We start from the raw sequence: 22,105 nt of genomic DNA, 5'->3' as shown, positions 1-22,105 counted from the left end.
CTCAAGCTGGCGACCTTGGGCTTCAAGCCAGCAACCTTTGGGCTCAAGTTAGTGACCATGAGGTCATTCATGTCTATGATCCTATGCTCAAGCCAGTGACCCTGCACTCAAGTTGGTGAGCCGGTGCTCAAGCCGGATGAGCCCACGCTCAAGCTGACATCCTCGGAGTTTCGAACCTGGGTCCTCTGCCTCCCAGTCTGATGCTCTATCCACTGTGCCACCGCCTGGTCAGGCAGAGCCCTGTATTTTATTGTAATTACCTGCTTGCATATTTCTGATACGAAAGAATGGCCACGGTGCATGTTTCTGATAAGGAAACTGTCAGGAGCCTGATTAACAGGCTCTTGATGAACAGGATTGTGTAGTGACACAAGAGGTAAGGTTTCTGAGTAATTGTATGTTGTAACTAAATATTTAAAAGGAAGTCATTACAGTTATATACATATGTTGAAGTATGCATTATATTTTCTTTTTTCAGTAAGAAAATCATTTTTGAGTTACAACAAAACTATCTGGGGTCCTTTGGAACTTGTGGAGAAGCTGTACCCAGAAGCAGAGGAAATAGGGGCCAGTGTCCGGGATCTACCTGGTCTTAAGTAAGTACTGTTATTACTTGTTCATTCCCAATTACTTAAAAGTGTCTCACATTCTAGTTTATCTTCTCTGAGCCTTAAGTAGCCTTCTTTGATTCTTTCCTAATAAGATTCTTTTTTTTTTTTTTGTGACAGAGAGAAAGAGAGACAGATAGCGACAGACAGACTAGAAGGGAGAGAGATGAGAAGCATCAATTCTTCATTGTGGCTCCTTAGTTGTTCACTGACTGCTTTCTCATATGTGCCTTGACCTAGGGGTTATAGAAGAGCAAGTGACCCCTTACTCAAGCCAGCGAGCTTGGGTTTCAAGCCAGTGACCTTTGATCTCAATCCAGCAACCATGAGGTTATGTCTGTGGTCCCACATTCAAGCCAGTGACCCTGTTCTCAAGCCGGTTGAGCCCATGCTCAAGCCAGCGACCTCGGGATTTCAAATCTAGGTCCTCTGTGTCCTGGTCCAATGCTGTAACCACTGCACCACCACCTGGTCAGGCAAATTCTGTTAATTCTTTATGGTTCAGCTCAAATTTCATTTCTTTTATGGTTTTTCTTAGCCCTTTCAGTAAGAATTAGCTGCTTTTTCTTTTATATTCTTATCACAATAGTCATTCCTTTATTATAATCAGTTCTGCATTGGATTGCAGGAAACTGTAAGTCATTCTGTTTCCTGAGTGTTAAAATATTTTGCAATAGGCAGTCAGTAACAATTGTTGGGGAGTGATTTAGGCTAAATCTGGCAAAGGCTCAGGAGATTTGAGTTTTCAGATAGGCCATTTATATAACATAGGACATGTGCAAATTACTTTCTCTGAAAATTGGGACCTATAGTTTCACCTGCCTGTTTCACTAGTCAAATGTATATGAAATGTCTTAAAAGCTGACTATTTTAGCTAATAACTCATGAGTGTTGAGATTATTTTAATTTTACAGGTATAAAGTATTGTTAAGGCTAAGTAAGGTCTTACATTTTTTGGGATATGATTAAGATGTAAGAGTTCCCGCCTGACCAGGCGATGGCACAGTGGATAGAGGGTTGGCCTGGGACGCAGAGGATTCAGGTTCAAAACCCCAAGATCGCCAGCTTGAGAGTGTGGGCTCATCTGGTTTGAGCACGGGCTCACCACCTTGAGTGGGGGGTCGCTGGCTTGAGCATGAGATTATAGACATGACCTCATGGTTGCTGGCTTGAGGAAAGGGTCACTCACTTTGCTGTAACCCCCCGGTCAAGGCACATATGAGAAAGCAATCAATGAGAAACTAAAGTGCTGCAACGAAGAATTGATGCTTCTCATCTCTCTCCCTTCTGGTCTGTCTGTCCCTATCTGTCCCTCTCACTGACACTCTCTCTGTCACTGTCAAAAAAAAAAGAAAAAGAAAAGAAAATGTAATTAGTTCATCTTACTTAATTCTTCTGAATGAGAAGATGCTTTTTAGACGCTTTGCATTTTCTGTCAGATCATCAGTTTGCTTTCTTTTAGATAGGTGTATAATTTAGGGTTTGTGTGTTATAGGCAATATCATAGTGTTTTCTGGCTATCACAGCATCCAGATGTTTGCAAGTTGTACTTAATTGAGTGATAAAAGTAAGTAGCTGCTATTTATTAAACACTATCAGAGTAATAGAGTAGTTATTTTACATGAATGATTTCATTTAGTGTTTAAATCAGTCTTGTAGGATAGAGATTATTATTATAATAATTGTATAGATATGAAAAATAAAGATTAGAGAAGTATAGTTAATAAGGGGCAAAGCCAGGATTCAATCCCAGTTTTAGAGTTAGATGGCAAGTAATATTATACTTGATGTTTCTTATTTTTATTTATTTAAAAAAAAATTTATAGTTTATTATTTTATTTTTCAATTACATTTCATAATTATTTTGTATTAGTTTCAGGTATACAACATAGCAACACTTGATGTTTCTTATAGTGGTAGATTAAGTATAGTGATTTTGTTTTTTTAATTGAGAGGACAGGAGATAGAGAGACTCCCGCATGTTTCCCAACCAGGATCCACCCTGCAACCCCTGTCTGGGGCTGATGCTGGAATCAACCAAGCTATTTTTAGCACATGAGGCTGCCATTCAATGAAGCTGTCCACAGCACCTGGGGCTGATGCTTGAACCATTGTAGCCACTGGCTGCGGGAGGGGAAGAGGGTGAGAAAGGGGAAAGTGAGAGGCAGAGAAGCAGAGTTGCTTCTCTTCTGTGCCCTTACCGGGAATTGACCTGGGATGTCTGCACACTAGGCTGACACTCTATCCACTGATCCAACCAGCCAGGGCCAATATAGTGATTTTTAAATTTTTTTTAGTGAGAGTAGGATATACAGAGACAGATTCTGAACATGCATCCTGACCGGGATCCACTCAGCAACCCCCATCTGGGGTTGATGCTCTGCCTATCTGGGGCTGCTTGCTACTGAGCTATTTTTAGCAGCTCCACCAAGCCATCCCCAGAGTCTGGGACCAGTGCGCTTGAATCAATTGAGCCATGGCTACAGGAGGTGAAGAGAGAGAGAAGGGAGAGGCAGAGGGGTGGAGAAGCAGATGGTTGCCTCTCTTGTGTTCCCTGACTGGGAATTGAACCCAGGACTTCCACATGCCGGGTTGATGGTCTGCTGCTGAGCCAACCGGCCAGGGCCCAGTATAGTGATTTTTAACAAAGATAAGGGAATTTTAACTCTTAAAAAGAGAAGTATAAGATTGGTTTTATTTTAAAATGGAAATACATATTTATATTGTTGTTATTTTATTTTATTTTATTTTTTTACAGAGACAGAGAGAGGGATAGACAGGGACAGACAGACAAGAACGGAGAGAGATGAGAAGTATCAATCATTAGTTTTTTGTTGTGGCACTTTAGTTGTTCACTGATTGCTTTTTCATATGTGCCTTGACTGTGGGGGCACAGCAGACCGAGTAACCCCTTGCTCAAGCCAGCAACCTTGGGTCCAAGCTGGTGAGCTTTTTGCTCAAACCAGATGAGCCTGTGCTCAAGCTGGCGACCTCTGGGTCTCGAACCTGATCCTCCGCATCCCAGTCCAATGCTCTATCCATTGCGCCACCACCTGGTCAGGCTCATATTATTTTTAAAAAGCTAAATTCTACACATGTAAAAAATATGTTCTGAAGATTAGTGTTTATCAAAATGTTAAGCCAGCTTGACCAGGCGGTGGCGCAGTGGATAGAGTGTCGGATTGGGATGCAGAGGACCCCCGGGTTCGAGACCCCGTGGTCGCCAGCGTGAGTGCGGGCTCATCTGGTTTGAAGAAAAGCCCACCAGCTTGAACCCAAGGTCGCTGGCTCCAGCAAGGGGTTACTCCGTCTGCTGAAGGCCCGCGGTCAAGGCACATATGAGAAAGCAATCAATGAACAACTAAGGTGTTGCAACGCGCAATGAAAAACTAACATCTCTCTCCGTTCCTGTCTGTCTGTCCCTGTCTATCCCTCTCTCTGACTCACTCTCTGTCTCTGTAAAAAAAAAAAAAAAAGTTAAGCCTGACCTGTGGTGGCGCAGCGGATAAAGCGTCGACCTGGAATGCTGAGATCGCCGGTTCAAAACCCTGGGCTTGCCTGGTTAAGGCACATATGGGAGTTGATGCTTTCTGCTCCTCCCTTCTCTCTCTCTCTCTCTCTCTCTCTCTCTCTCTCTCTCTCTCTCCCCCCTAAAATGAATAAATAAAGTCTTTAAAAAAAAAAAAAAAAGGTTAAGCCATAAGAAACTAATGAACTTTTAGGAGTGAAGATTAAGTTTCTTTCCATACTACCTGCCAAAATGTTCTCTGAATAAGAAAACAAAAAAATGTGTTTTTCCCTTTAAAAAATCATGCATATTCTGTTAGATTTTCTTGTAATTTTACTAAATGATTGAACTTGGATAAAAGGTATGAGATTTAATATTTAAGGACAATTGGATAAAAAAATAACATTTAAAAAATAGCAAGCAGCCTGGTAATTTCTCTCTAATTCCGAACTTGGTACCTCCTTTGCTTTGTTATGATTAAAATTTTTTTTTTTAGCAAAAGAGAGAGGGACAGACAGAAATGGAGAAAGATGAGAAACATCATCTCATAGTTGCGGCACCTTAATTATTCATTGATTGCTTTCTCATGTATGTGCCTTGAGTGGGGGGCTCCAGCCAACCCAGTGACCCCTTGCTTAAGCCAATGACCTTGAGCTCAAGCCAGCAATCTCTGGGCTCAATCAAGCAACCATAGGGTCATGTCTATAATCCCATGCTCAAGCAGGCGACCCCCTGCTCAAGCTGGTCAGCCCACACTCAAGCCAAATGTGCCTGTGCTCAAGCTGCCAACCTCCGGGTTTCAAACCTGGGACCTCAGCTTCTCAGGCTTATGGTCTATCCACTGCACTACCACCTAGTCAAGCTGTTACTATTTTTATGTTCGGATATAATATCAGTTATTTTTTGAAGGCATTATACTGCCCTATTGATGAATTTTGCATATTCAGTTTTAGAAGGCTAAGCTTATTCTGACTAAATATTTCTTGTAGAAATATTCTCACTTTTTAGAGAGTCATTTCTTCCAAGGCATAAAGTGGTACCTAGACGTTCTGCAGGTGCATATTTACCTTAGAGACTTAAATAGCTCTCAGGGATTGGTTTGCATGCTCACAGAGCTGGCTTAAAACTAGAGAGATGAAGACAAAACTGTGATAAGTTACTTCTTTTCTTTTTTAATGTGTACTTCAACAGAGGTAGAACACAGAGTCATTATCTTTGGTCTGGTACTGTTTTCTTACCAATTGGTTTTGCTTTTGTAGGACCCCCCTGGGTCGTGCAAGAGCGTGGCTTCGATTAGCCCTCATGCAAAAAAAAATGGCTGATTATCTTCGTTGCTTAATTATTCAGAGGGATCTCTTGAGGTTAGTACCCTTAAATTGGTTCATTTTCATTTTTTATTTCATTTATATCCTGTATTCTAGAAAGCACTGAAGATGTAGTAAAAAAGGATTTATAAAATACAATAAGATGTCATAAAATAAAGTGAGGAGCAAAATGAGTGAGAAAATCATGGTGGGGACATAACATTAATAAGGAACTAGCCTGAAAAATGAATATAACAAGCTTTATATCTAAGTTAGTTTCATTTTTAAAAGCCTAATACACATTTTTTTCAGAATCACAGTTATTTCTATGAATAAAAATTTATAGTGGAATTTGGGGCTTTACTCCAAGAGGTCTCTTTTTAGATCTTGAACATCCAAACTACTGCTTTGATTGTGTTGTGGGTCTTAGTGAGGCAGACTCCTGCATGTGCCCTGACCGGGATCCACTGGCAACCCATGTTGGGCCAATGCTTGAGTACTGAGCTAGTTTTAGTGCCTGAGGCTGTTGTGCTCTGATAGAGCTATCCTCAGCGCCCCAGGCCACAATTGAGCCAGTTGAGCCACTGGCTTAAGGAGGGGAAGAAGGAGAGAAGGGCAAGAGGGAGGAGGATAGAAGCAGATGGTCGCTTCTCCTGTGTGCCCTGACCAGGAATCGAACCCAGAATGTTCATACACTGGGCCAATGCTCTATCCACTGAGCCACCAGCCAAGTCCTCTATTTTTTATTTTTTTAAAATCTTCAGTTTAAATTGAAGGCCAATTCCAAATGGTTAAGACAGACTTTCAAAGTAATGTAATCAGTTATCAAAAGCAATGGGTTCATGGTGGCCCCTCCATTTATCCCCTTGTTTTTTTAGAGTATCCCTCTGATATTCTGGAGAATTAGATCATTTTTTATTGTATGTGTGACTGCAGTTGTACATCTTGGTTTTCCTATGTTTTTTTATTATTATTATTATTTTTTAAATGGAAATTTAACAAATAATTTTTATTATGTTTATCTCAGGTATTATATAGACTATACTGATACTAAAAATTATTTGTTGTTTATCTGAAGTTTAAAATTACCTAGATGTCTTGTACTTTATCTGGTGGCCCTGCCCACCTTACTTTTTTTTAAAATTAATTTTAATGGGATGACATTGATAAATCAGGGTACATATGTTCAGAGAAAACATCTCTAGGTTATTTTGACTTTTGATTATGCTGCATTCCCATCACCCAAAGTCCAGTTATCTTCTGTCGCCTTCTAACTGGTTTTCTTTGTGCCCCTCCCCTCCCCCAACCCCCTCCCTCTCTTCCTCCACACCCTGTAACCTCCACACTCTTGTCCATGTCTCTGAGTCTCATTTTTATGTCCCACCTATGTATGGAATCATATAGTTCTTAGTTTTTTCTGATTTACTTATTTCGCTCAGTATAATGTTATCAAGGTCCATCCATGTTGTTGTAAATGATCCCATGTCATCATTTCTTATGGCTGAGTAGTATTCCATAGTATATATGTATCAAAGCTTTTTAATCCACTCGTCCATTGACGGACACTTGGGCTGTTTCCAGATCTTCGCTATTGTGAACAATGCTGCCATAAACATGGGTGTGCATTTCTTCTTTTCAAACAGTGCTATGGTGTTCTTGCGGTATATTCCTAAAAGTGGTATAGCTGGGTCAGAAGGAAGCTCGATTTTTAATTTTTTTAAGAATCTCCATACTGTTTTCCACAGTGGCTGCACCAGTCTGCATTCCCACCAGCAGTATAGGAGGGTTCCCTTTTCTCCACATCCTCGCCAGCACTTGTTCTGTGTTGTTTTGTTGATGAGCGCCATTCTGACTGGTGTGAGATGATATCTCATTGTGGTTTTAATTTGCATTTTTCTAATGAATAGTGATGTTGAGCATTTTTTCATATGCCTATTGGCCATCTGTATGTCCTCTTTGGAGAAGTGTCTTCATTTCTTTCACCTGTTTTTTGATTGGATTGTTTGTCTTCCTGGTATTGAGTTTTACAAGTTGTCTATAAATTTTGGTTATTAACCCTTCATCAGACATATTGTCAAATATTTTGTCCCATTGTGTAGTTTGTCTTTAGCTGTGCAAAACTTTTTAGTTTGATATAGTCCCATTTGTTTATCCTGTCTTTTATTTCACTTGCCTGTGGAGATAAATCGGCAAATATATTGCTGCGAGAGATGTCAGAGAGCTTACTGCCTATGTTTTCTTCTAAGATGCTTATGGGTTTTATGGCTTACATTTAAGTCTTTTATCCATTTTTTTTTTTAATTTTTCTGAAGCTGGAAACAGGGAGAGACAGTAGACAGACTCCCGCATGCGCCCGACCGGGATCCACCCGGCACGCACACCATGGGGCGACACTCTGCCCACCAGGAGGCGATGCTCTGCCCATCCTGGGCATCGCCATGTTGCGACCAGAGCCACTCTAGCGCCTGAGGCAGAGGCCACAGAGCCATCCCCAGCGCCCGGGCCATTTTTGCTCCAATGGAGCCTTGGCTGCGGGAGGGCAAGAGAGAGACAGAGAGGAAGGCACGGCGGAGGGGTGGAGAAGCACACAGGGCGCTTCTCCTGTGTGCCCTGGCCGGGAATCGAACCTGGGTCCTCCGCACGCTAGGCGTCTTTTATCCATTTTGAGTTTATTTTTGTGAATGGTGTAAGTTGGTGGTCTAGTTTCATTTTTCTTTTTGCAGGTAGCTGTCCAGTTTTCCCAACACCGTTTGTTGAAGAGGCTGTCTTTACTCCAATGTATTCTCTTACCTCCTTTGTCAAATATCAGTTGTCCATAAAAGTGTGGGTTTATTTCTTGGTTCTCAGTTCTGTTCCATTCATCTATATGCCTGTTTTTATGCCAGTACCAGGCTGTTTTGAGTATAATGGCCTTGTAGTATAACTTGATATCTGGAAGTGTGATACCTTCCACTTTATTCTTCCTTTTCAAAATTGCTGAGGCTATTCGTGTTCTCTTTTGGTTCCATATAAAGTTTTGGAATATGTGTTCTATATCTTTGAAGTAAGTCATTGGCATTTTAATTGGTATTGCATTGAATTTATAAATTGCATTGGGTAATATAGACATTTTAATGATGTTTATTCTTCCTAACCATGAGCACGGTATATACTTCCACTTGTTTGTATCTTCCCTGAGTTCTTTTATCAATGTTTTATAATTTTCCAAGTACAAGTCTTTAATCTCCCTGGTTAAATTTATTCCTAGGTACTTTAGTTTTTTGGTTGCAATGGTGAAGGGGATTGCTTCCTTAATTTTTCTTTCTGACAGTTCATTGTTAGTGTATAAAAATGCCTCTGACTTTTGAGTATTAATTTTATATCCTGCTACCTTGCTGAATTCATTTATCAGGTCCAGTAGTTTTTTGACTGAGACTTTAGGGTTTCCTATATACAATATCATATCATCTGCAAATAATGATAGTTTTACTTCTTCTTTTCCAATTTGGATGCCTTTTATTTCTTTTTATTGTCTGATTGCTGTGGCTAGGACTTCCAGAACTATGTTGAATAAGAGTGGTGAAAGGGAGAACCCCTGCCTTGTTCCTGATCTTAAGGGGATTGCTTTTAATTTTTGCCCATTGAGTATGATGTTGGCTGTGGGTTTGTCATAGATGGCCTTTATCATGTTGAGGTATGTTCCCTGTATTCCCACTTTGCTGAGAGTTTTGATCATGAATGGGTGCTGGATTTTATCAAATGCTTTTTCTGCATCTATTGATGTTATCATGTGGTTTTTCTCCTTCCTTTTGTTTATGTGATGAATCACATTGATTGATTTGCAAATATTGTACCAGCCTTGCCTCCCAAGAATAAATCCCACTTGATCATGGTGTATGATTTTTTTCATATATTGTGGATCCGGTTTGCTAATATTTTGTTGAGGATTTTAGCATCTAAATTCATCAGGGATGTTGGCCTATAATTTTCTTTCCTTGTGTTGTCCTTGTCTGCTTTTGGAATCAGAATTATACTCGCCTTATAAAAGGAGCTTGGAAGTCTTCCTTCCTCTTGAATTTTTTGAAATAGCTTGAGAAGGATAGGAGTTAGTTCTTCTTTGAATATTTGGTGGAATTCACTTGTGAAGCCATCAGACCCAGGACTTTTCTTTTTTGGGAGTTTTTTGATAACTGTTTCAATCTCATTTGTTGTAATTGGTCTGTTTAGGTTTTCTGATTCCTCCAGATTAATTTTTGGAAGACTATATGTTTCAAGGAATTTGTCCATTTCATCTAGGTTGTCTAGTTTTTTGGCGTACAGTTTTTCATAGTATTTTCTTACAATATTTTGTATTTCTGTTGTGTCAGTTGTTATTTCTCCACTCTCATTTCTAATTTTATTTGAGTCCTCTCTCTTTTTTTCTTGGTGAGTCTGGTTAAAGGTTCATTGATCTTGTTTACCTTTTCAGAGAACCAGCTCCTGGTTTCATTGACCCTCTGTATTGTTTCTTTAGCCTCTATGTCATTTATTTCTGCTCTGATCTTTATTATTTCCTTCCTTCTACTAGCTCTGGGCTTTACTTACTGTTCTTTTTCTAGTTCTTTTAGATGCAGGGTCAAGTTGTTTATTTGAGCTTTTTCTAGCTTCTTGAGGTATGCCTGAAATGCTGTGGACTTCCCTCTCAGGACTGCTTTTGCTGTGTCCCATTAATTTTGAGTTGATGTATGCTCATTATCGTTCATTTCTAGGATTTTTTAAAATTAATAAATTTATTTATTTATTTACAGAGACAGAGAGAGGGATAGACAGGGACAGACAGACAGGAGCCGAGAGAGATGAGAAGCATCAATCATTAGTTTTTCATTGCACGTTGCAACACCTTAGTTGTTCATTGATTGCTTTCTCATACGTGCCTTGACCGCTGGCCTTCAACAGACCGAGTAACCCCTTGCTTGAGCCAGCAACCTTGGGTCCAAGCTGGTGAGCTTTGCTCAAACCAGATGAGCCCGTGCTCAAGCTGGTGACCTTGGGGTCTCGAACCTGGGTCCTCTGCATCCAAGTTGATGCTCTATCCTCTGCACCACCTCCTGGTCAGGCTCTAGGAATTTTTTTATTTCTTTGATCTCATTGTTAACCCATTCGTTATTTAATAACATGCTATTTAGTTTTCAAGTGTTTGAATATTTTCCAGTTTTTCTGTTGTGGTTGATTTCTAGTTTCATGCCATTGTGATCAGAGAAAGTGCTCAATATGATTTCAATCTTTTTAAATTTGTTGAGACCGCTTTTGTGCCCTAACATTTGGATTATCCTAGAGAATGTACCATGAGCACTTGAAAAGAATGTATATTCTCCTGCTTTAGGGTGAAAGGTTCTGAAGATATCTATTAAATCGATTTGATCTAGTATGTCCTTTAAGTTTGCTGTTTCTTTGTTAATTTTCTTTCTTGAGGATCTATCTAGTGATGTTAGTAGGGTATTGAAATCCCCTATTATTATAGTATTGCTGTTGATCTCACCCTTTAAATCCATCAGTCTGCTTTATATATTTAGGTGCTCCTATATTAGATGCATAGATATTTATAACGGTTATATCTTCCTGTTGGATTGCTCCCTTTATCATTATGTAGTGACCTTCTTTATCTCTTACTATAGCCTTTGTTTTTTTTATTTTTTAAATTTTTTTATAAAGATTTTATTTATTCATTATAGAGAGGGGGGAGAGAGAGAGAGAGAAGGGGGGAGGAGCAGAAAGCATCAACTCCCATATGTGCCTTGACCAGGCAAGCTCAGGGTTTTGAACCGGCAACCTCAGTGTTTCCAGGTTGACACTTTATCCATTGTGCCACCACAGGTCAGGCTATAGCCTTTGTTTTAAAGTCCAATTTGTCTGATATAAGTATTGCTACCCCAGCTTTTTTTAATTTCCATTTGCATGAAATATTTTTTCCATTCTTTTACCTTCAGTCTATGTGCATCTTTTGTTTTAAGGTGTGTCTCTTATAGACAGAATATGTATGGATCCTGTTTTCTTATCCATGCAGCTACCCTATGTCTTTTGATCGGATCATTTAATCCATTTACATTTAAGGGTATTATTTTTTTAAAATTTTTATTTATTTATTCATTTTTAGAGAGGAGAGAGAGAGAGGAGAGAGAGACAGAGAGAGAAGGGGGGGAGGAGCAGGAAGCATCAACTCCCATATGTGCCTTGACCAGGCAAGCCCAGGGTTTCGAACCGGTGACCTCAGCATTCCAGGTCGACGCTTTATCCACTGCGCCACCACAGGTCAGGCCTAAGGTTATTATTATTATTATTATTTTTTTTTTTTTTCATTTTTCTGAAGCTGGAAACAGGGAGAGACAGTCAGACAGACTCCCGCATGCGCCCGACCGGGATCCACCCGGCACGCCCACCAGAGGCGACGCTCTGCCCACCAGGGGGCAATGCTCTGCCCATCCTGGGCGTCGCCATGTTGCGACCAGAGCCACTCTAGCACCTGAGGCAGAGGCCACAGAGCCATCCCCAGCGCCCAGGCCATTTTTGCTCCAATGGAGCCTTGGCTGCGGGAGGGGAAGAGAGAGACAGAGAGGAAAGCGCGGCGGAGGGGTGGAGAAGCAAATGGGCGCTTCTCCTGTGTGCCCTGGCCGGAATCGAACCCGGGTCCTCCACACGCTAGGCCGATGTTAAGGTTATTATTGATATGTAGTTGTTTATTTTTTTTTTATTTTATTTTTTTAAAAAAAAAATTATTTTCTTCGATATGTAGTTGTTTATTGCCATTTTATTCTTTAAAACTGTATTCTTCTTTTGCTATATTCTTTTTCTCCTTTGATCTGTTTACAACAGGCCCCTTAGCATTTCTTGCAGCATTGGTTTGGTTGTAGTGAATTCCTTTAGTGTTTTTTTGTCTGGAAAGCTTTTTATTTCTCTTTCAATTTTAAATGATAGCCTTGCTGGATAAAGTAGTCTTGGTTGTAGGCTCTTTTTCTGTGTTACTTTGAATATTTCTTGCCATTCCGTTCTGGCCTCAAGTGTTTCTGTTGAGAAGTTGGAAGTCATCCTTATAGGGGCTCCTTTCTAGGTGATAGTCTTTTTTTCGCTAGCAGCCTTTAATATTTTCTCTTATCACTTAACTTCGGTATTTTGATTATGATGTGTCTTAGTGTAGATTTCTTTGAGTTTCTCTTTAATGGAGTTCTCTGTGCTTCTTGAACTTGTGAGATGTTTTCCTGCCTTAATTGAGGGAAGTTTTCAGCTATGATATGTTTGAACAAAGTCTCTATCCCTTGTTCTTTCTCTTCTTCAGGAACCCCTATGATGCGGATGTTATTTCTCTTCATGTTGTCACAGAGCCCTCTTAGAGTTTCCTCAGACTTTTTGAGTCTCTTTTCTTTTTTCTGCTCTGCTTCCGTGCTTCATTTATCTTGTCCTGTAACTCACTGATTCGATTCTCAGCTTCATCCATCCTGCTTTTAATTCCTTCCATTGTGTTCTTCATTTCTGATATTGTATTTGTCATTTCTGACTGATTTTTTTTTTTTTTGTATTTTTCTGAAGTTGGAAATGGGGAGGCAGTCAGACACACTCCCGCATGCGCCCAACCGGGATCCACCCGGCGTGCCCACCAGGGGGCGATGCTCCACCCATTTGGGGCATTGCTCTGTTGCAACCAGAGCCATTCTAGCACCTGAGGCAGAGGCCATAAAGCTAACTTTGCTCCATTGGAGCCTTGGCTGAGGGAAGGGAAGAGAGAGACAGAGAGGAAAGAGAGGGGGAGGGGTAGAGAAGCAGATGGGCGCTTCTTCTGTGTGTTCTGGCTGAGACTCAAACCTAGGACTCCTGCACACCAGGCTGACGGTCTACCACTGAGCCAACTGGCCAGGACCCTGACTGATTCTTTTTTATTATTTCAATGTTCTTTTTTATATTTGCTATCTCTTTATTTAAATGGTCATAATGACCATTTATTGTTGTTCTAATATCTTTGAGCATCCTAACAATCGTTATTTTCAACTCTGCATCTGGTAATGGTTTTATCTGACTCATTCAGGTCCTTTTCTGGGGATTTCTCTTGATTCATTTGTGTTGCATTTCTCTGCCTTCTCATTTTGTCTGTGTAAAAGAAGGTTTTGGCCACTGGAGTCCACTGGGTGTGGCCTCTGTGTTCCCAAGGTGTGGTCTGTCTGCAGGCCAGCCACCCCCTCTGCTGTTGCTGCCTAGGGAGTTTGGGTATGGGCGTTTTCTGTGCCTGTCCTCTGGGGCTGTTGCTGTGGTTTCTGCCTCTCCTTCACGGGAGTGCCCTATGTTTTATTTTATTTTAATTAATTAAAGAAGAGGAGAGACAGACAGACTCCTACATGTATCCTGATAGTATCTACCTGGCAGCCCCCTTCTGGGGCCTAAGCTGGAATCAGCTGAGCTATCCTCAGCTTCCAGGGCCCTAGTTCTAACCAGTTGAGCTACTGGCTGTGAGATGGGAAGAGAGAAAGAAGGGTAAAGGGAGGGGGGAGAGAAGCAGATGGTCACTTCTCATGTGTGCCCTGACTGAGGATTGAACCCTGGACATCAAGATGCTGGGGCTGACGCTCTATCCACTAGCCAACCGGCCAGGGTGGTTTTCCTATTTTTAAAATGAGAATGACCATACTTTAAGCACTTGCAATTTCTCAATAATATTCTAAAGGTTAACTGAAGTGATTAAATACTATACATGGAAGTTTATGGGAAGGCATGATAGTGATAACTTTTTTTTAATATGAATATTGAAGTATTAGTTTTTAAACTGTCCAGTTTCTTTCACATGTCTCTTATTTGAACATTTCTTAGAATATAGAGTTCCATAAGTATCTTTTATTGGTTTTCTGGTAACATATCAATACATATATCAAATGCACTGACTTGACTGTAGGTTTTGAAATGTTTCATATGTTCATTTCCTCACCTTAGTCTTTATGCCAAGGGTCTTAATAAGTACTAGAATTGAAAAGTCAACTGTAATAAAAAGGATAATCAGCCCTGGCTGGATAACTTGGTTGGTTAGACCATTGTCGGGAAGAGCAGAGGTTGCCGGTTCGATACCTAGTCAGGGCACATCCAGGAGCAGGTTGATGTTCTCATCTCTCTCTCTCTCACCCCCCCCATTCCTCTTTCTCTAAAATTAATAAAATAAACTTCATTAAAAAAGGTGTTGTAATCAGATCAGTAATAGTTACTGTGTCTTCTGAGGGTCACAAACATCCCAGGTCTCAGTGATGTTTCTTTCTCTTTTAATTTCTCTTTGCTTCTCTTCTTTCTCATTCAACATTTTTTTTTCAATTTTATCTCCTTTAGTCTCTTTCTCAGACGTTTTCTGTATAGACATGTAAATCTCAAAAATTTTAAATGATTCAATATAGAAGGGCTAATTTGAAGATACCTAATTTTTTTTAAGTTCATTTTAGAGAGGAGAGGGAGAGACACAGAGAGAGAGAGAGAGAGAGAGGAGAGACAGAGAGAAGTGGGGGAGGAGCTGGCACAACTCCCATATGTGCCTTGACCAGGCAAGCCCAGGGTTTTGAACCAGCGACCTCAGCATTTCTAGGTCGACGCTTTATCCACTGCGCCACCACAGGTCGAAGATACCTAATATTTTTCGGTTCCATGTTTGTAATAAGGAGCTGAGATTTGAAAATTTAGTTTTTGAAATAAATTTGTGATTTAAGGTTTTTATTATTTTAATTTTCACAGTGAATTTTATGAGTATCATGCCCTAATGATGGAAGAAGAAGGAGCAGTAATAGTTGGGCTGCTGGTTGGCCTGAATGTGATAGATGCTAATCTGTGTGTAAAAGGAGAGGATTTAGACTCACAAGTAAGTAAAAATGACTAGTATCAAATGTAGAATGTTTTAAATTTGCACTGTTATTCTTTGATCCAGGGATTACTCTGAGTTGTAAACAGTGCTCTTAAAAAGTTAAGATAAGTTGAGAATGAAATTCTGTTGCATGTTAAAGGTACTTCTGATATTTCTCCCCTTTTAATAGAAATAACTTTATTTATAAATTCAGGTTGGAGTGATTGATTTTTCCATGTACTTAAAGAATGAAGATGAAATTGGAAATAAAGAAAGGTATGATTTTCTTAAATTATTTCACGTGCATTTATATATATATATATTTAGTGAGAGGAGGAGGGGAGGCAGAGAGATAGACTCTTGCATGTGCCCCAACCAGATTTCACCTGGCAAGCCCACTAGGGGGCGATGCTCTGCCTATCTGGGGCATTGCTTCATTGCTCAGCATCTGAGCTCTTCTTAGCACCTGAGGTGAGGCAATTGAGCCATCCTCAGTGCCCGGGGCCACCTCGCTCCAGTTGAGCCATGGCTGTAGGAGGCAAAGAGAAAGAAAGAGAGGGAAGTGAGAGGGGGAGGGATAGAGCAGCAGATCGGTGCTTCTCCTGTGTGCCCTGACTGGGAATCGAACCCAGAACATCCACACGCTGGGCTGATGCTCCACCACTGGACCAACTGGTCAGAGCCTTTTTTTTTTGGTCAGAGGAGGGGAGATAGTGAGGCAGACTTCTGCATGTGCCCCCACTGAGATCCACCCAGGAACCTCATCTAGGGCTGATGCTCAAGTACTGAGCTATTTTTAGCACCTGAGGCTGACCTGCTCAGACCAACTGAGCTTCCTCAGCACCCAGGGCCATGCTTGAACCAATCAAGCTACTGGCTATGGGAGGGGAAGAGGAAGGCAGGGAAAGAAGCAGATGGTCGCTCCTCCTGTGTGTCCTGACTGGGAATCAAACCCTGGGTGTCCATACGCCGGGCGGACACTATCCACTGAGCCAATGGCCAGGGCTCACATGCATTTTTTTAATGTTGCTTTCTTTTTCTATTGAAAGATTTTATTTAGCCTGAGCAGGTAGTGGTGCAGTGGATAGAACATTGACCTGGGACTGCAGAGGACCCTGGCTCGAAACACCAAGGTTGCTTGGCTTGACATGGGCTCATCTGGCTTGAGCATGGGATAATAGCTGGTCTCTGGTTGAGCCCAAGGTTGCTGGCTTGAACAAGGGGTCACTGGCTTGGCTGTAGCCCTCCGGTACAGGCACATATGAGAAAGCCATCCGTGAACAGTGAAAGTGCTGCAACTATGAGTTAATGCTTCTCTTCTCTCTCCCTTCCTGTTTGGCTACCCCTGGAGCTCTCTCTCTCTCTCTCTCAAAAAAAAAAAAAAGATTTTATTTGTTGATTTTAAAGAGAGGAGAGAGAGAGAGAGAAGTGTATCTGTGAGGGAGCGGGAAGCATCAACTCACAGCAGTTGCTTCTCATATGTGCCTTGACCAGGCAAGCCCAGGGTTTCACACCAGTGACCTCACTATTTCCAGGTTGACACTTCATTCACTGCGCCACCACAGGTCAAACTATTGAAGCTCTTTATAAATCAGTATGAGGTCTATCTATTTACAATGTGGTTTTTATTTCCTTAATTTGTGTGTAGTTCTTGCTTTGTTAGTTTTTACTTCTATTTACAAACTTTACAAAGCAAAAACCACTTGGAAGGAAGCTTTTGTATGATGTATAACTTCGGTTATACCTGTATTTCCTGAGACCCATTTAAATTTTATTTTTAATTTTTTTATTGATTTTAGTGAGAGAGGAAGTGAGAGAAAGAAAGAGAGAGAGAGAGAGAGGGGAACATAGATCTGTTCCTCTATGTGCCCTGACTGGGGATTGAACCTGCAATCTCTGTGCTTTAGGACGATGCTCCAACCAACTTAGCTATCTAGCCACGGTGTCCTAAGACCCATTTTAATCGTTAGCTGTGGGCCCTGACCAGGTACCTCAGTTAATTAGAGCATTGTCCCAATATGCCAAGGTTGTGGATTCAGTACTGGTCAGGGCACATACAAGAATCAACCAATGAGTGCATAAATAAGTGGAATAAAAAATCGATGTTTCGCTCGCTCGCTCTCCCTTCCCCCCTCCCTCTCTCTCTTAAAAAATAAATAAAGTTAATTAGCTGTGTTTCATGATAAAAGGGATGAAGCTTATTCACAAGCTTATGTATGCTAGTTTATTTTAAGATCTATTGTGTTTAAAATTAAAATATACTTAATCTATAATTATTGCAACAGTGGCAATCATATCATATATAAAACTATTGAATCAATGTATTGTATGCCTTAAATTTACACAATGTTATATGTCAGTATACTTTAATAAAAATCATACTGATGCAAAAATCTTTTAAATATATTAATGGAGCTAGTATTAGCAAGTAATTTACTTAATGAGGACTATAATTATTTAGTATACAGCTTATTACTACATGATTATAAAGATTGTTGAATTTTAGTTTAAAGGCAAGATAATGTGTAGGTTTTTAAAACATTTATTTATTTATTTTCAGAGACAGAGTCAGAGAGAGGGATAGATAGGGACAGACAGACAGGAACGGAGAGATATGAGAAGTGTCAATCATTAGTTTTTCATTGTGACACCTTAGTTGTTCACTGATTGCTTTCTCCTATGTGCCTTGACCATGGGCCTTCAACAGACCAAGTAACCCTTTGCTCGAGCCAGCGACCTTGGGTCCAAGCTGGTGAGCTTTGCTCAAACCAGATGAGCCCACGCTCAAGCTGGCGACCTCAGGGTCTCGAACCTGGGTCCTCTGCATCCCAGTCCGACGCTCTATCCACTGTGCCACCGCCTGGTCAGGCTCTAAAAAAATTTTTTTATTTATTGATTTTAGCAAGAAGGAGAGTAAGAGAGACAGGAACATCAAGCTTTTCCTTTATGTGCCCTGACCAGGGGTCAAACCAGCATCCTTGGTACTTCAAGATGATGCTCTAATCAACTGAGCTCTCTGGTCAGGGCACAAAATAATGTTTCATTAGAATGGTTTTAGAACAATTTTAAATGACCTAGATATTTTTTACAGTAATTTTAGATTATTTAGACATTTTTAACATTCAAGACCTTTCCAATTAGTACAAAACTACTTTTCCTCCTTTTAGGAATGTTCAAATTGCTGCCATATTAGACCAGAAGAATTATGTTGAAGAACTAAATAGACAACTGAAGTAAGTATTGTGAACCCCATTCCTTCTGCACCTCTTTGAGAAAGGGTGAGGAGATAAAGAAAATCAAAATTAAGGTTATAGAGAATTATTGGAAATAATTCATTTTCAGAGTCAGATTTTTAAATAGAATCTTCAGAGAATTTAGAAATATAATTTCAAATTTACCCCTGTATCCTTAAGAAAAAAGCTAGGTAGGGTGGAGGTTTATATCATTTTGATGGTTCAATAATTCATTTTTCCTACTTCAAAGGGCTTTATGTATAAATGTAGCTTTCATCTTCCATGGTGGAAGTTCTCTCCCTACAATGTCACCTGGTTGTTAAAACTGTCAGGGAATACTCTCTCTGGGAAGAATTTCTAAGATCTGTTTGTAAAATACTATAGTGCAGTTCTGAAGTATAATGTGAGTCATATAGGTAATTTTAAATTTCTGGTAAACCTCATTAAAAAGGTTAAAAAAGGAAACATGAAATTAATTAAAAATATACTTTATTTAACTCCAAATACCCAAAATATTATGATTTCAACATGTAATCAATATAAAAATTATTGATAAATTTTATATTAATTGTTTAGTACTATCTTCAAAATCTAATATGTGTTTTATATCACAGTACATTTCTATTTCAACTAGTCACATTGTGTTTGTTAGTAGCTACAAATGGCTTATGGCTACCATACTATGTAACATATATAGTGAATATTTGCTACATAGTTAGGAATGGACTGTTTTTATTAGTTAAAAGGAACAATGAAAAAAAAATGGCTATCTCTGGATAATGGGATTATGAATAATTTTTATTTTTTATACTCTTCTGTACTTTCTGAATTTTACATAATAAACATGTAGTACAGGCCTGACCAGGCAGTGGTGCAGTGGATAGAGCATTGGACTGGGATGAAGAGGACCCAGGTTCAAAACCCTGAGTTGCCAGCTTGAGTGTGGGCTCATCTGGTTTGAGCACAGGCTTACCAGGTTGAGCACGGAGTCGCTGGCTTGAGCGTGGGATCAAACGTGACTCCATGGTCGCTAGCTTATGCCCAAAGGTCCCTGGCTTGAGTAAGGGGTCACTGGCTCTGCTGTAGCCCCCTTGGTCAAGGCATATATGACAAAGTAATCAGTGAACAACTAAGGTGCTGCAACAAAGAATTGATGCTTCTTATCTCTCTCCCTTCCTTTCTGTCTGTCCCTATCTGTCCCTCTCTCTGACTCTCTTTGTGTCAAAAAATTTAAAAAGCAAAACAAAAAAACATGTATTACAATAAAAGAAATACAATTCAACATTTTCCTATTGTAGAAAAACTAATAAACTGGATCTCTTGCTTTCCCTTTGAAGTTGGAGAGAAAGAAGAGATCTTGTATGAGTCATTTCTTTTTTAAGATTTTATTTATTGATTTTGAAGAGAGGAGAAAGAGAGAGAAAGGCGGGAGGGAGAAAGGAGCGGGAAGCATCTATTCGCAGTTGCTTTTATAGTGCCTTGACTGGGCAAGCCTGGCATCTCAAACCAATGGCCTCAGCATTCCAGGTTAATGCCCTATCCACTGTGCCACCACAGGTCAGACAAGTGTCTTCTTCTTTTTCTTTTTTTCTTCTTTTCCAAGTGAGAGGAGGGAAGATGGAGAAACAGACTCCTGCATGCACCCCAACCAGGATCCACCTGGTAACTCCATCTGGGCTGATGCTCTACCCATTTGCGGCCGTGCTTGCAACCAAGCCATTTTTAGTGCCTGAGGTGCAGGCTCCACAGAGCCATCCTCACTGCCTGGGATTGATGCACTCAAACCAATTGAGCCATGGCTGCAGCAGGGAAAGAGGGGAGTGGAGAGGAGGGGGGGGAGGGGGAGGGGGAGGGGTGGAGAAGCAGATGGTTGCTTCTCCACTGTGCCCTGACTGGGAATCGAACCCAGGACATTCACACACACTAGTCCAGTGCTCTACCACTGAGCCAACTGGCTAGGGCCAAGTGTCTTTTTTTTTAATCAAGGAGTTTTAATAATAGATATCATAGGAAATATATAGGTATATACATGTGTATTTTGTAGTTTGTATTTCTGACATTGTATTTCTAAGTGTGACCTTGTATTGCTGATTTATTTACTTTCTTGGGAACAGGTAATATTTCCCCATAGTTTAAACTTTAAAACAAATATTAAAGGAAAAGTCTCCTTCTTCCATAATGGCCAACCATCTAGTTTCTCTCTCAGGTTCTGATGAATGCCTTCACAGATACTTTATGCAAATAAACAAGAATATACATATAGTTTCTTATATTTTTCACCTTCTCCCAGTTCTTTACACATAAGGTGATATACTTTTTTTTTTCAATATTCTGTACTTTACTCAACAGTCTGTCTTAGAGTCTATTCCATTTGGCAAATGAACTTTCTCAGTCTCTCTTAAATTATGTGTATGTTAATCAATGACTGTAATACTGGGGCCTTACCTTGAATATTTTATGTATTAAAAAGTTTCATTGTTTTTCTAAGTAGATTATATATCTTATATGTTTATAATATTTTGAAAGTATAGAAAGCAGATAAAAGTAGAATTCACCTGATATCCCTCACTCAAAGAAAACCACTGTTGAGGGTTTATTTTTTTCAAAAGTGCTTTCTTTGATTACTTTTTCATTCTCACATAAGGTAGGGCAGGTATTATTGTCTGATTTTATAGGTAAGGAAACTGAAGCTCAAAAAGGTTTTACAAGGGTGACACAATTAGAAAGTAGAAACGCAGGGACTATATTATCTTGGTCTTTGATCTTCTAGTGCGTTAATCTCATATCAGGATACCCTGGCTATTTGTGAAAAACTCAAGTTGTTTGCCTAAGAATGATTATATTTAAAAATTATTTAATATGAATGAGAAAACATTTTTCTTGTTTCACAGCTCAACTACTATGCCAATAGTTGTTTCTGAGACTGGTATCAAATATGTTAAACCTGTTACACATTTTTACTATAATGTATACAACATACTACATTTTATTAGAGAAAGTTTGGAATGGTAAAATCAAGCAGGCCTTGAAAATTAGACTTAGTAAAATGTGCAATGATGTCCAGCCTTGATTGATTTAGACAAAAATGCAAAAACAGTTGTGTTCATGTGGTATAACCTGACATGACTATATCCTTGAAAGATGGGGTGTTTGCTTAGCCTCAGGCTGACTGGGTACCTGATATTAGGTATCTCATATTCACACTTCTCAACACTAAGTGACTTTGAAGGTCTTTAAGTTATTATGGAAGTGGAGAGGGGGAACAGTATGGGGCTTCTGTTGATGAACACTGTTTATAAGTTTCATTAAGCCACTTCATTATAAAATGGACATTTGAAGTTCATCCTTTAAAAAATAATTTTAAATTTAGTTTAAACAGTATTTAGTAATCTTTGTGTGGAATTTTCTTAAAAATTATAATTTAAATATAAAAGGGATCTTTTTGGGGGGGTTTTGGTATTTTTCTGAAGTGAGAAGTGCATGCATCTGACTGGGATCCACCCAGCATGCCCACTAGGGGGCGATGCTCTGCCCATCTGGGCAGCTGCTCCATTGCGACTGGAGCCATTCTAGTGCCTGAGGCGTAGGCCATGGAGCCATCCTTAGCACCCGGGCCAACTTTTGTTCCATTGGAGCCT

At 39.9% G+C, this 22,105-nt stretch overlaps 1 protein-coding gene across 8 annotated transcripts in view; it reads left to right on the top strand.

Moving 5' to 3' along the window:
- RUFY2 (RUN and FYVE domain containing 2) overlaps positions 1 to 22,105 on the top strand; it is a 63,871-nt gene that overhangs the window by 5,652 nt on the left and 36,114 nt on the right. For 7 of the 8 annotated variants that reach the window (XM_066242671.1, XM_066242673.1, XM_066242669.1 and 4 more), the window contains 5 exons: positions 479 to 596; positions 5,376 to 5,477; positions 15,129 to 15,252; positions 15,449 to 15,510; positions 18,402 to 18,467. In XM_066242671.1, the coding sequence (XP_066098768.1) occupies positions 479 to 596; positions 5,376 to 5,477; positions 15,129 to 15,252; positions 15,449 to 15,510; positions 18,402 to 18,467 (472 nt within the window). The remainder of the gene's footprint in view (positions 1 to 478; positions 597 to 5,375; positions 5,478 to 15,128; positions 15,253 to 15,448; positions 15,511 to 18,401; positions 18,468 to 22,105) is intronic. The other variant, XM_066242676.1, reaches the window with a different exon arrangement.

This window comes from Saccopteryx bilineata, chromosome 9 (assembly GCF_036850765.1).
Source record: "Saccopteryx bilineata isolate mSacBil1 chromosome 9, mSacBil1_pri_phased_curated, whole genome shotgun sequence".
NCBI classification, from domain to species: domain Eukaryota; kingdom Metazoa; phylum Chordata; class Mammalia; order Chiroptera; family Emballonuridae; genus Saccopteryx; species Saccopteryx bilineata.
This window is presented reverse-complemented; position numbering and strand designations above follow the sequence as displayed.